The sequence below is a fragment of the Phyllopteryx taeniolatus genome, chromosome 15, assembly GCF_024500385.1.
Source record: "Phyllopteryx taeniolatus isolate TA_2022b chromosome 15, UOR_Ptae_1.2, whole genome shotgun sequence".
Classification (NCBI taxonomy): Eukaryota; Metazoa; Chordata; class Actinopteri; order Syngnathiformes; family Syngnathidae; genus Phyllopteryx; species Phyllopteryx taeniolatus.
This window is the reverse complement of record NC_084516.1, coordinates 3,843,756-3,858,229: the sequence shown is the minus strand read 5'-3', so window position 1 is coordinate 3,858,229 and position 14,474 is coordinate 3,843,756. Positions and strand designations below refer to the sequence as shown.

The 14,474-nt window shown below is 41.5% G+C and overlaps 2 protein-coding genes across 3 annotated transcripts in view; both read left to right on the top strand.

Moving 5' to 3' along the window:
- Positions 1 to 285: 285 nt before the first annotated feature.
- Positions 286 to 10,145, top strand: arsb (arylsulfatase B). The gene is made up of 8 exons (XM_061799006.1): positions 286 to 787; positions 1,642 to 1,828; positions 2,306 to 2,496; positions 3,665 to 3,872; positions 5,484 to 5,727; positions 6,974 to 7,044; positions 8,991 to 9,122; positions 9,726 to 10,145. The coding sequence occupies exons 1-8, from the start codon at positions 530 to 532 to the stop codon at positions 9,986 to 9,988; spliced, it is 1,554 nt and encodes a 517-aa protein (XP_061654990.1). The 5' UTR covers positions 286 to 529; the 3' UTR covers positions 9,989 to 10,145.
- A 2,175-nt stretch (positions 10,146 to 12,320) lies between these two features.
- Positions 12,321 to 14,474, top strand: part of lhfpl2a (LHFPL tetraspan subfamily member 2a) — a 30,118-nt gene continuing 27,964 nt past the window's right edge. For both annotated transcript variants that reach the window (XM_061799677.1, XM_061799675.1), the window contains exon 1: positions 12,321 to 12,574. The gene's annotated coding sequence lies outside the window, so the exon portion shown is untranslated. The remainder of the gene's footprint in view (positions 12,575 to 14,474) is intronic.

Here is a 14,474-nt window from a genome sequence, read left to right as displayed (position 1 = left end):
TTGAGATATCTGTAATTCAATTTCACTAAGTCAAAAATGAATTACAGATATCTGCAACGTTATTTCACCAGGGACACATGACGTCACTTTTGCCGTTCATGTTTATGGGGTTTATTCTTTTGATATGATAATAATGACGTTGCAGACATGAAATGCCAATTGTGGATAGGAAAAATGTAGTCATTATGTGACATGTTCTATTTTTGACTTTTTGAACACTTTTAACGCCATCTCGCCGCTTCCGTGTCTTTCGCTTCCTGCTTAGTCACGTGACTTGGACACGTTCGCTCAAGTCACCTGGTTGGCTCCTGACTCGGCGGCAGCGCTGTCAAGAGTCATGGTGAAAGCGGACGGATGTTAACGTGAACGTTTCCTCTTTTTTAACAGCAAAATGCGTTGATTGGGTAAGAGTAAGTGCGAAACATTCATACGCGCCATGTTCGTGCTGTCTCTACCGCTTCAAACTGCGAGGCGGGCTTCCTGGTTCACTTTCTGACCTCCGCTCGACTCCACTTTTTGGGAGTTGACGATGATGGCCGACTGGCTTCGCTTCTCCGCCTTGCTGCTGACGCTCGGTCCCCTCGCGGCGGCGTCGGGCTCCAAACGGCCGCACATTGTGTTCATCCTGGCGGACGACTTGGGCTGGTACGACGTGGGCTACCACGGCTCCGAGATCAAGACGCCCAACCTGGACAAGCTGTCGGCCTCGGGGGTCCGCCTGGAGAACTACTACGTCCAGCCGCTGTGCACCCCGTCCAGGAACCAGCTCATGACCGGACGGTACCAGGTGAGAAACCCGGACGATGCCGCACTACACCCGGCTTCGTCACAACAAAGTCCCCGGAGACCAGGGAGTCGTTTGGGGCCTGAGTAACCCGCGGGTCATATGCAGTAATCTAGTAGTAGTTAGTAGTAGTGATCATCGTCATCATCATCTTCAAGTATTTGTTGTACTGTGTAGCAATAGTTGTAATACTGTTTATACTACTATTTTAGTGCTGTTTTGGACCAGTATTTATAGTATTGTTTCTAGTAGTGTTAGTTACTGTGGTAGGCCATTATTACTAGTACTGTCTAGTGCTGTTGAAAACTGTTGCTAGTACTAATTGTGCTACTGTTTCTGCTGAGTTATGCCTAAAACGGTTTCCAGTAATGTTTTAGTACAGTTTCTGGTGCTCTTTGCAGGACTGTTTGTAGTACTATCTTGGTGCTGTACTATTCTTAGTACTAGGACTGTTTCTATCAATATTTTGAGAAATATTACTCATGCTGTTTATTAATATTAAATAATATAGTGACACGATACCATATACATTCAAAATACTTGAAAAATGATACTTGGTAGTGTAGTCTGTATTACCCGAGCATGTTTTTTTGCAGTCCGAGTCACTTGATTTTGATATAATTTTAAAAATTTTAATAAAGGTATCCTAGCATGATACCTATTTAAATGGCTCTAAGTTTAGTGCAGCAGTGGTTCAAGTGAATTTCCCTTTTGGATGAATAAAGTACTGTATCTTTGGAAAAAAAAAAAAAAACTTAGAAAAAAGGCTGACGGGCGGTTAAGGAAGAGGACGTTGGGTGGCTAGTTCCCTTCCCGTTTTCTCTTTCGTCAGCATGTTGCGTGTGTGCCATTGGCAGATCCACACGGGCATGCAGCACCAGATCATCTGGCCGTGTCAGCCGTACTGCGTGCCGCTGGACGAGACGCTGCTTCCTCAGCTGCTGTCCGAGGCGGGCTACGCCACGCACATGGTGGGCAAGTGGCACCTGGGCATGTACAAGAAGGACTGCCTGCCTACGCGCCGCGGCTTCCACTCCTACTTTGGTTTGTACGCCCCACGTTTACGTTACAACTAAATATAAAAACTAATAGAATTAAACGTTGTGTATTGAACCAAACCAAATAACTTTGTCTTATGAACGTCCGCAGCCTTAATGCTAACACACGATGCAAAATGCAGTCGACAGGCTAACAAAACTAGCATTGATGTTGTGGTGTAATAACCCTTTAAGCTACAAATATTTGAGCGCAAAATGTGCAGCAACACATGCAGACAGACAATTCAACGATGCAGGCAGGCATTCATTCTTTATCTGTGAAAAATAACGTATTACTGCAGCTTACTGAGCAGTTGTTACCATCTTCTTCATGTATGTACATATGTATCATACTGCCCCCTGGAGGCCAAGGCACACACTCCAGAAGAAGCCACGCAATGAATCAAAGCATGAAATCGTTTTGCACAAACAAAACAAATACAGAGTACAGATATTTAACGCAGACTACTTATGTGTACTCCAGGCTATCTGACGGGCAGCGAGGACTACTACACTCACGTCCATTGTAACAACATCACCACTCTCAACCTGAGCCGCTGCGCTCTGGACCTGCGGGAGGAGGAAGCGGCCGCCGCGGGATACAAAGGCCACTACTCCACCGAGCTGTTCGGCCAGAGGGCCGTCCGGATCGTCGCCGAGCACAACCCCAAAAAGGTGACGCAGCTCTCGGCTCAGGATTATTACTTTAAAAAAAAAACTACTACTACTTCTACTATAATCCATGACCAATATTTAGTTTGAATATAAATATATAGGGCGGCACGGTGGCCGACTGGTTAGAGCGTCAGCCTCACAGTTCTGAGGTGCGGGGTTCAATCCCCGTCCCTGCCTGTGTGGAGTTTGCATGTTCTCCCCGTGCCTGCATGGGTTTTCTCCGGGTACTCCTGTTTCCTCCCACATCCCAAAAACATGCATGAATTGGAGACTCTAAATTGCCCGTAGGCATGACTGTGAGTGCGAATGGTTGTTTGTTCCTATGTGCCCTGCGATTGGCTGGCAACCAGTTCAGGGTGTACCCCGCCTCCTGCCCGATGACAGCTGGGATAGGCTCCAGCACGCCCGCGACCCTAGTGAGGAGAAGCGGCTCAGAAAATGGATGGATGGATAAATATATAGTCTACATACAAACATAAAACCAGTCAGTGACAGCGAGAAAGTCCTGCAGCGCCTCCTATGTGTCTTTGACCAAAGTACAGTATCACACTATATAAAATAACAGGAAATCTGCTCGTCTTTCAGCCTCTCCTCTATGTGAAAAAAAATATGCTTTTGGTCTCGATATATTAAGACAATTTTGAATGGATTCAGTGCATTTTTAGTTAAAAGAATATGACATGTATCTTGTAATAGGACACCTTTTTTCTAGAAAAAATATGTTATTCTTCTAATGCTAAGGCTTTTTTTAGACAAAAAATATGGCTATATTCTCGTAATATTATGCTTTTTCTCTCTTTAAAAAATGCAACGTTATTTTCGGAGTGTTGACTATTTTTTTTAAATACTCAAAATAAAGTTTTTTTTTTTTTTTTTTTTTAAGGAATTCTTCCTTCAATTTTCTTTGACCTTTGTTGAATTTCCAATTGATTCATAAAAATGTATAAAAATGAAGTTACAGTGTTACTTTAAAAAAAAAAAAAAAAAAAAAACCCAACAACGTTTTTCTAATAATATATATATATATATTTTTTTTTTAAATACCACTTTAATCTTTTAATTTTAGGCTTTATTCGTCACAAATTACATGTCCCAAATTGATCGGATTAAAAATAAATAAATAAATAAATAAATTATTTAAAAAAGCAGAAATGTGCTTGTGTTTCAGCCTCTCTTCCTGTATGTGGCGCTGCAAGCCGTCCACGCGCCCCTGCAGGTGCCCGAACGCTACGTGGAGCCCTACGCCTTCATCCGGGACCCGCAACGGCGCATGTACGCTGGCATGGTGGCGGCCATGGACGAGGCGGTGGGCAACATCAGCTTGGCGTTGCGGCAGGCCGGACTTTGGGGCAACACTGTCCTGGTATTCTCCACAGGTGCGCACACGCACATGCACACAAACACGTCTTATTTGATAAAAAAGTAGCTTGGTCCTCTGACATCTTTAAATAATTTTTCTTGAATGTTAATATGATATTTTTTTCTTTTCCTTTTTTTGTGTGTGAAACAACTTTATTCTCGCAACATTATGCCTATTTTGTAGGAAAAAAAATCTACAACTTTATTTTCCTTTGTGTGACGTCTTTTTAGTCAAATCCGTGACGTATGAAAAAGGTCGTTGCAATACTCCGCCTGTCCAACAGAGTGCGGCAAAGATCGCCAAATAGGCCCCAAAATGACGAGCCATTCATAAAGTAGCCATTTAACTAACACTCGAAGTGTTGTTAAAAAAAACTCTTTCCAACTCGTAGACTTTCAATGGAGACTTTTTTATGAAATGCCCACCGTGAGGCTTGTAAGCAGTAAGTAAGGTAAACACGTGGAACCACCCGGACTGTTAAGGCTTATTTTCAGCATATTGGGCTTTTAAAGTGTCATTAGGAAAGAATGCAGTGAAGGGAAAACTCCTGCGGTGGGCTCAGGTTAGTGGGCTGCATCCTTGTTCGATGAAAAAAAAGAAAAAGAAATGAACGCTTTGGCTTTTTCTTTGGCTTTTCGCCGCCGACATCGAGCCTCAACACGGACCGTGAAGATGAGGAACTTACTGAAAGACCCTATATCGCCATATGCTAACCTTGCTGACTATTTTATTGTTTTTAAGGGGTCTTTTTATACTTATATTAGACTTAAACCTTGTAATATGATTAAAAACGGTATTCTCAAAATCATTCTTGTGATATAAAGTCATTTCTCCAAAAAGTACAAATCCATTGTCGTAATATTATAACTTCATGAACAAAGTACGATTATTCTTATATACGCCGCTTTGTTGAAAAAAAAAAAGGACTTATTCTCGTGTAGTATTTAATTTGTATCCTCTCAACAATGGCTTGAGTCTGGTAACATAAATACATTTTTACAAAAAAATAGGACATTACTCTCAAGATTATTCTAGTATAAAACAAAATTCTAAAAAAAAAGAACAGGCTTGACTAATAAAAATAATAAAATGATGACTTTATTTTTTAAATAGAAAGACTTGTTGCTTTGAAAAAAACCACTTTATTCTTATAAAGGAAATGGTTACTCTCATAATATAAAGACATTTTTGTCGAACAAAATTGTTGTAATATTTTGTCTTTTTCTTGAACAAATAAAACTATTCTTTGATGTTAATGTATCCCCCAAAAATATAGCATTGTTCAAATAATTAAGCATCTTTTTTTTAAATAATAAAAAAAAGTATTTTATTTTCAATTAACATGGTTTCCAAAAAAAAAGAATGTATTCTTATAATATGATGCCTTTTTCTTGAATTAAATCTGACTTTATTCTTATAATGTAAAGAAAATATTTTTGAAAAAAAAATCAGACTTTAATATTGTAATATAATGAATTGGAACAGACACTCCTCTTAGGAACACAGTCCTTATTGCGGCCCAAAAAAGCCAAAGAAAAAGCAAAACGCTCCAAAAAGTCTTCTGCCAGCTCTGAGCCGGGTCAAGTTTTTTTTTTTTTTTTTTTTTTTTTTTTGTCTTCTTCGACAGATAACGGCGGCCAGACGCTGTTTGGCGGCAGCAACTGGCCGCTGCGAGGCAGGAAGTGGTCGCTGTGGGAGGGAGGAGTCCGCGGCGTGGGATTTGTGTCCGGGCCGCTGGTCGAGCGGCCGGGCGGCGCCAGCCGGGAGCTGATCCACGTCTCTGATTGGCTGCCCACGCTGGTGGGACTTGCCGGCGGCAGCCTCAACGCCACCAAACCTCTGGACGGATTCGACGTGTGGAACGCCATCAGGTGACCGATGCTTGACGATGGTCGATACCAGTTTTTTTCAGCGCTCTACCAGTACGAGCATTCACTCTTGAGTACTCACCCATACCGATAGTGCGTATCGATACCACTAGTACTTTTGATCCATGAAATTTCCATTAACACGATGACAGATAATTGTGAACAAAGACTTTCTTTCTGGCGCACATGATGATTCGCCACTGTGTCAAACCGCCGCAGTGTAGCGCCAACTACTGGCGAGGAGGACTGCAAGTCACTTTTTTTGTTTTGTTTGTTTTTTTGCCTTAAGTATCGGCGGTCGGTATGGGCAGTATTCACGAGTAGCCGCCACCTTGAAATACAGTAAGGCCGTTATCGGCCCGATACCGATACCTGGTATCTGTACTCGCTCGTCGCTATTTTTTTAATGGCGCTTGATGGTGTTTGGATGACATTTGATAGTGTTTATTGGCATTTGGATATTTCGGATGCCGTTTGTGGATGAGGTTTGATGGTGTTTGGATGGCATTTGATGGGTCGTTTGGATTATTTGGATGATGTTTTTTGAGGATGTCCGGATGGTGTTTGGATGGTGTTTGATGTCTTTGGATACATTTTGGATGCTGTTTGTTGCCCTTTGGATGGTGTTTGTTGGTGTTTGGATGACATTTGGATGGTGGTGGGTGTTTGATGGCGTTTGGATGATTTTTGGATGGTGTTTCAAGTGTTTGGATGGTATTTGGATGCATTTAACGGTTTTATGTAATGGGTGATTTCTGGATGGCGGCTGGATGAGGCACTTCCGAGGCATATACTTCCCGGAATTCCGAGTTGTATGAGCCGGACATTCCGCAGTACTCCACGTTTGTTTTTCCTTCACAGCAGCTGATTCCACTTTGACGGACACTTCTTTGTCCTCACTGGCTAAATGCGGACGCGGTGAAGAAGGAGGTGAAACCGAGTGTCACGGCTCAGCCGCTCGACCGCAAAGTGCTACCTCGCCTCCCACCACCGCACCACTCCCATTGGCCAGCGCGCGTCAGCTGACCGCCGCCTGCACGCTGCTTTCTAATTGGCCGCAGAGAGCGAAAGCAGGCGGGGAGCGGAGAGTTATTTGTGTTATCAGACGCTGCGGTCGGTGCGTTTTCTCTGCGGCCGGAGCACATGACGGGCTGGTGCGCTGTTTTAGATTTACAAATCCCATTTGTGTGTTGTTCAGAGTGTGAGTCAGCGTGTGTGTGTGTTTAACACGCCTCCGTTTATGTTCCAGCAAAGGCTTTGCCTCGCCCCGACTGGAGCTGCTGCACAACATTGACCCAATGTACATCGACGTCGCCCCATGTAAGTCAATGACGCACAACCGCAACACTCCCCCCACACTCTACAAACACAACTGTTGGTAACAGTTCAGCCTCGGCGCCACTTTTGATCTGCGGTTGCTTTCTGTTATTACGATTCATGCATTATTCGTTGTTTTTACTTACTTATCGGAATGCCCTCGCATGTAAAAAAGGCGAGCCACAGTCGCAGATGCACTTTTCAGTCATTCATAGAACGCCAGGAGAACCGTAAAACATAATCACAATGACCACGCTCATGTAGGCGCTGCTGTCGGCCACAGCTCACGCCCACACACTCGCACGCTGACTGGCCGACGTCACACGCCGCCCCGCCTGGTCCCGCAAGGCACATATCTACGTGCTGCAATAAGTACAATCGTTTCTAAATTTTGGGGGGGGGGTACAAATATGTTTACAGTGTGTTTAAAAAGTGTCTTTTAATATGTTCAAATGTGTTGAAAGGATTTGAGAGGGGTAAAAATATGCTCAACAGTTTGTTCACAGATTGTTTTCAGAAAAAGGCAGATATTTACAGGTATACGGTTTTAATTTCACACTTGATGGGTGGGCAAATACTCAAAAGACCCAATGATTTGAATACAGAAGATTAAAGTCAGCTTTTACGTAATATGTCCCCTTTAAAACGCAGAATGAAATTGGACTCTAGAAGGCGCTTTGTTTGTGATTTTTGTCTTTGTTGTTGTGTCGGGCCCTGAGAAATGCTGATAAGGTGGAAACTGCACTGTTGAAAGTAGAATCAGTCAGCGTTGTTTCAATGTGAGCTTCTTGACATTCGATCCCAACGCGCGTGTGTGTGTGTGTGTGTGTGTGTGTGTGTGTGTGTGTGTGTGTGTACTTATGGTTGAGGCTGTGTGATTGTAGCGCCTCTTCCAGGAAACAGGTCTCGTGAGCGCTCTCCTCTCTTTTCCTGGCTTATTAGTATCATTCTTGTCTAAAACACTTAATAATGTCATTGCAAAGCACATGCAATTTAAGTCCTAAGTCTTTCAATTTTCCCAATAGGAAATCATGGAAACAGAATCTTTTCCAGGGTCATCATGCCATCATAAAAAAAAAAAATTTTAAGCAGCATTTTAAGTGACATTTTAACATTATTAGTGGTCAAACAAGTGTTAAAAAAAACTTACAGTGGACCCCCTTTTATTAAGGGGGTGGGGGGTTTGTTTCAGACACACCAGTAATTAAAATTATTAAATTAATTCAATTATTAATTATTACAAATCCACAACATTGAGAGAACTTGTTCAAACGTAAAAAAAAAAAAAAGGTTTGACCCCTTTCACATGCTTTAAATACATTTGGACTTATTAAAACACACAAAAGTTATTAAGACAGACGTTTTAAAAGCATTGCTTAGTGCTTGTTCTCACATCTTGCTCACATAGTTCTCCAAATAAATTAAGATTATTTGTCCCATCTAGTTGAAGTTTACTGTTAAACTGACACATAAAACAAAGAGAAAATTAAACAATGTGTATATATTTTTCTTTTTTCTTTTTTTTAAACGCCAAAATGTTCAACAAAACGACATAAGTTCGCCTAACGAAAATCTCATAGCTCGATGCTAACATTTAATGGGAAATGTCATAGACAGGCTAATGCAAATCCACAAACATGTAACGGTTACTATATAGCCTTCGAGGAGGGAAGGTCCTCTGCCTCGTCATCTTGCTGTTAATGAGTCTGCATCTCTTCCCATGTTGCGACACAACTCTAAATTAGACTTCCCAGTATACTGTAAGAACCTATTAAAAAAAAAAAAAAAAAAAAAAACGATCGCTTAAAGCGAGTGTAAACGCTGTACAGCTAAATAAAACAAAAATAAAGTCACACTCACCCCTTTGAAGTCGAGCAGCAATGACGGCAAAGAGGTGGCGATGACCTTACACTGTACCTCTGACCTGACCTTACCTCGTCTCCGCGCAGGTCCCGGCTCGGAGCGTCTGCGAGCGTCAGATCAGAGCGCCGACGGCAAAGGAGTCTTCCGGTCTGGCTTCAACGTGTCCATCCACGCCGCCATCAGATCCTCGAAGTGGAAGCTGCTCACGGGATACCCGGGTGAGCGCCCTCGTGGCTCACGGCCGCCGGCGTTTTGTCTGGAAGCGCTTGAATTTTCATTCAAGACAAACAAAATGTAATAAGATAAAAAAAAGAATAGCATTAATCCTCAGATATGAGAAAGTCTTTTTGACTGAATTTACTCGATCTGGAGGAAAAAAGCTAAGTAAAAAGTTCTTTCATTAAAGAAAACAAGTGAAAAAAGGTCTACAGAGTTAATCATACAGCCAATGAAAAAGAATACCAGAGTAAATAAATCATTGGATGCAAAAAACTAAATTCAGTCAATGAGTACGAAAAATGCCAAAGAAAATTTTAATTGCAGTCAGTCCTTTGATTATAAAATAAGACAAAGAAAAAGCAAAACACAGTTAATCCTTACCTGCAAGTGTTTTTTTTTTTTTTAGTTATTGCGAAAAAAAAGTTAATCATTGAATGTGAACAAAAAAAAAACAGCGTCAGTCCTTGAATATAAACAGAAAAAGCAAAACACAGGGCTAATCCTCAGATACGAAAAAGCCAAAGAAGAAGCTAAACCCAGACGTTATCTTCACTTGCAAAAAGCCAACGAGACAGTTCGATACGACCTTTGATATGTTCCAGGTTGCGACTTTTGGTTCCCGCGGCCCGGCCACAACGTCTCCTCGTCCCCTCGTCGCTCCTCGCCGCTGAAGCCCGTGATGCTGTTCAACGTGGACATCGACCCCGAGGAGAGGAACGAGGTGTCGGCCGGCTACCCCGCCGTGGTCGACCGCCTCCTGGGCCGGCTGCGCCACCACCAGCAGAACGCTCTCCCCGTCCACTTCCCCGACGAGGACCCGCGCTGTGACCCGGGCCCCGCCGGAGCCTGGGGACCCTGGGCCTAGATGACCGTCTTCTCGGAAGAGGAACGGGATTTTGTATGCACATCCTGGATATTTTAATGGGACCACAATACAGTCATTGCGATATTTTGCATGTATACATTGACTGATCTAATGTTGGACATTGCTGTGTCAGCTTAATAAAAAACAAAGAAATGTTGGTGCCATTGCTGTCATTCCTTGGCTTCAAACGGCTTTGTGCTAAAGGGGTTAGTGCGCTATTTGTGATCGGCGGGTGAGGAATTTGGCATGTTGCTTCACTTGGGGGAATCATTTGCAAGCCTGGAATCCAAGCGGGAGAAGCTAATTTTCTTTGGACATATATGCTCTTTGAACCTTGACCCCCTGGCGTTTGACCTCGCCGAGGAAGGAAACCCCCGACACTCCCCCTTCCTCCCGAACCCTAATGCAGGGAGGGTGACCTTTGAACCGCCGTGTCAACATGTGAACACCAATAAGGTTTCTCAAGAAACCATTACAGAACAGACAGGAATTCAGCCATTTTGTCTCTGTATCCATGAGTAGACCATTACAGAACAGACAGGAATTCTGCCATTTTGTCTCTGTATCCATGAGTAGATGTAAAGATGCTATTTCCCCCCATGCTTTTATTTTTCTTCTGGATGGACAAACTAAAATAAGCGAAAGGCTCGAGTTTCGCGGTCAAGGATAGTCCAGCAATCCCTCCATAAGCGTCCATTTTCACTCGATCTGTACGTGTAGACATGTCTTGCTCACTGACATTTTGCACACCCGCCTGCAGTTTGCACATTTCTAACTTCTCTATGTACATTTGAACTTTATTTTCATCAACAATGGGGGAACTGACAAGAGTACAGAGGGGATCGAATAAAGTCTGCTTATAGATTGGATCAATGTTTCCCAAATTTGGCCCAATTTATCCTTTTTGGAATCCAAATACACATAAAAAAATATGTATATACCGATACAACTATTGCTCTACTAATGTTGAGGGATTTAATGGCTTGTAATATCTGTTAAAATTAAAGAAACATTGCAATTTATGCACTAATTTACTGCCAAAATGAAAAGAATGAATCCATTTAGCAAGAAACATGAAGTAGACAAACTTTATTTACTTTAGTGGGCCACATAAAAATGATGGTCCTCCTTAGAATTCCAACTCTCCGCTCAGCTGTTCGCCTTCCCGATAAAAAGGGATTAAGACTCAGATTGAAACAGAGTTGGCTGCCTCGCAGAGCCAGACGACGACAGGGAACGCCCAGCTGCTTCCAGACATTCAAGTCGTGCCTTTCAATTACTTACATACAGGCAGTAATAAATAGGATATAGTATGGAAAGAGTATGGTGTGTTCATAATGTTAATTCATTCATTTTCATTATTATTATTTTTTAATAAATACTCCAAAAATATTGTAATGTTACACCTCAATGTTGTTGTTGTTTTTTTTTTTAATAAAACCCAATCATCAAATTAAAATTGTTTCAAACAAAGACAACGATTGTTCTTGTCCTGATTGGTCACATCTGGAACAGTTCTCTCTCGGTTGTAATTGATTAGTTATTACATATACACACACACACAAATCGATGAATAACTATATTTGAAATCAGAAGCCAGTAAAAAGTTGTAAATTCAGTTTATTTTGAAATGAGGATCGATCACAAAACATGTTTGTAATCAACGTTATTAAAAGTGAAGACGATTTGCAGTGTTGTTATTTTAGCAGGAAACATGAAGTCGACGCACTAGATTTGCTTTCGCGGGCCACGTAAATTGATGTGCCGGGCCGGATGTGGCCCCCGGACCTTGAGTTTGACACATATGCTTTATGGTATGTTCATGGTGTTGATGAATTTATTGAAAATTGATTTCAAGTCAATATGACTAGAATTTTCTCATTATTTTATTATTATTATTAAATAAAAGTGCTTCTCTATTTTAGCTTGCTCGACTTCCTCTAAACAATCACGGTTGCTAGTGTCCTGATTGGCTACTTCCGCAGCAGCTCGCTTCCAATTGGTAGTTGCTAGTAGCCGGTCGTTTATTGGTGGCTGGCAAGTGAGTTGTCCACGCAGTTACGTTTACTTGTATTTATTTAATATTATTTTCAAAATAAGTACAAAAAAATACATACCATTATTTTTTTCTTCCCCGTCTTCTCATTACTTTACTTTGAACAAATAAAGTTTTTTTAAATTTTTATTATTTTTACTTTGCTCAACTTCATCAATCGCAGCGATCAGGAGGCGGTGTCCTGATTGGCTACTTCCGCAGCAGGTCGCCTTCGATTGGTTGTTGCCGATAATCAGTCAGTGATTGGTGCCTGCCTGGAGATGAGCACGCCCTCCCAGCAGCGGTTCGCCACCGCTTGGGCTGGCCAGCTTGGTGGAGGTTGGCGGCGGCCATTCATTCTTCTGCGGTCCGCCGGAGGACGTGGAGCGAAAAAGAGCAAAAGACAGCAGACTCAAAGGAAAGGAAAAGTCCGCCCGAGTCTCACCTCACGCCTAAAAAAGAGAGAGAAAACCATCCAGCGACTTCGATAACGGGAGTCGTCTATCGTGTGGGAGTTTTCAAAAGCTTCCTTCAGCATCTTTCAGTCCAACGTAAGTTCTGACATCATATTTCTTCTCCTTCTCAACTAAAACTACACCCAAGTGTTGCACCAACTTTCCTACATTTCCACTCTTCACTTCCTTCTCTTGCACTTCCGAGCAGAGGGGGGGACACTCGCGTTGTCAAAGCCGTGCTGACGGACACTTTTTTCGGCTTGAAGCTCCTCCGATATGGCGTCCATGTTCATCCATCTCCTATTTTATTTTATTTTATTATTATTTTTTTTTGTCTCCCTACTTTAAAAAAAAAAAAGAAACACCTGTTAAGATGAACGTAAATGACGAAAAAGTAATCATTTGGACTGGATTTAACGTTGAATCGTGTTGAATCTAATGAAAAAAAGATGAAACCTAATGACGTCAGACGATTGTGAAAATGTACGTTTCTGATCATACGTAAAGTAAGTTTTAACACCAAAACATGTATACTTTGTACATCTCTCGACATGTGTGCTTTAAAGGGCTACACAGAATACCACTCATTTAATAGGTGAAACAATACTTAAGTTATTAATCAGCTGTAAAATGCGATATAAGATCGATAAGGAATCGATACCAATCAGTCCTCGCCAGTGATTGGATTCAGGAATGCTAGCTAAAATGTTTACATCGGTGTTAGCTTGCTGGGTCGCACTGTGCAAACAGATGACTTTGGGGTGAATGAAATACAAACAAAGAAGGGGCAATGCTTAAATAATTGATGGGGTTTTGTCAAGGAAACGGGTGCAAAAAATAGATTTTTTTTTTTTTTTTTTTTGTCCACCAAATATCAAATAGGAATGCAATACCTCCCTGAATTGTGAATTTTTAAATTCCAAATCCAGGAATTAACATTTTTGAATAAAGAATTGAAATTAAAAAAAAAACAAAAAAAAAGTGAAAGTGCAAATATAGGACATGTGGTCACCTGACCTACAGTATGTTAACACTGTTTATTATTAGTGCTGAGAAATGATTCAAATGCAGGGCTAATAAAGTAAATGTAGAAAAAAAACCTGGGCGAGTTCCAAAATATTATTATTTTTTTAACACTAGCATGGCATTGTCTTTCCTCACCTGGCTCCTCAGTGCCTTGTTATGTCTAGACACCAAAATGTGCTGCATGTGTGTATGTGCGGTGTGTGTTGGGTACGTTTTAGTATATTTCTTGCTATTTTAATTGTCAGTTTTGATCTGTTAATCACTTTGTGTCGCATTCTTTAATGTATGAAAAGTGCTATAGAAATACATTTGATTAGTTTCTTGCCGGGCAGCAAGGTGGTTACCACGTCTGCCTCACAATTCTGAGGCTCTGAGCTCAAATCTGGTCTGCGGCTTCCGCCCATGTTCCGAAAACATGCATGTGAGCTTCATTGAAGACTCTATAAATTGTCCAAAATGTAAGTGTGAATGGTTATTTGTCTCCATGTGACCTGATCGTTTCTCGCCATACGGTATATTGAATGTACACAATGAAGCATCAACATTGTTGTGAATGGATATCAACGGTTGATACAAAATTGATCAATTAATCGTTCCGAACTCGTTTCGAGCCCAGCATCGATAAAGTGTCTGTTGTCTTGCCGGTTGCAGACGAATTAAGTAAGTTAGATGAGTAAGCAGATAAATTAATAGTTAGTTATAAGTCAGTTAGTTGAGTAAGTTAGGTAAATAACTGGAGGGAGGGAGTGAGTAGTTGAGTAAGTCTCTAACCGAGTCATCAAACACAAATAATTTGCTCACTCACGTAATTACCTTACTGAACTCACTAACTCAGCTAGAGTGAGTTGAGTTAAATAGTTGTTAGATGACTAAATTGGTTGACTTCACTGACTTAGTTGACTGAATTAGTTGAGTTACTTGAGTGAGTTGGTTAGGTTAGTGAGTTACCTTGTTGAGTAAGTTAATGACT

What these genes read in the sequence shown, in the direction of transcription:
- arsb (XM_061799006.1), top strand. Translation starts at nt 530, where the DNA reads ATGATGGCCGACTGGCTTCGCTTCTCCGCCTTGCTGCTGACGCTCGGT. An exon ending in CGGCTTCCACTCCTACTTTG is followed by an intron (nt 1,829 to 2,305) that starts GTTTGTACGCCC and finishes TGTGTACTCCAG; the next exon opens with GCTATCTGACGGGCAGCGAG. An exon ending in CCGAGCACAACCCCAAAAAG is followed by an intron (nt 2,497 to 3,664) that starts GTGACGCAGCTC and finishes CTTGTGTTTCAG; the next exon opens with CCTCTCTTCCTGTATGTGGC.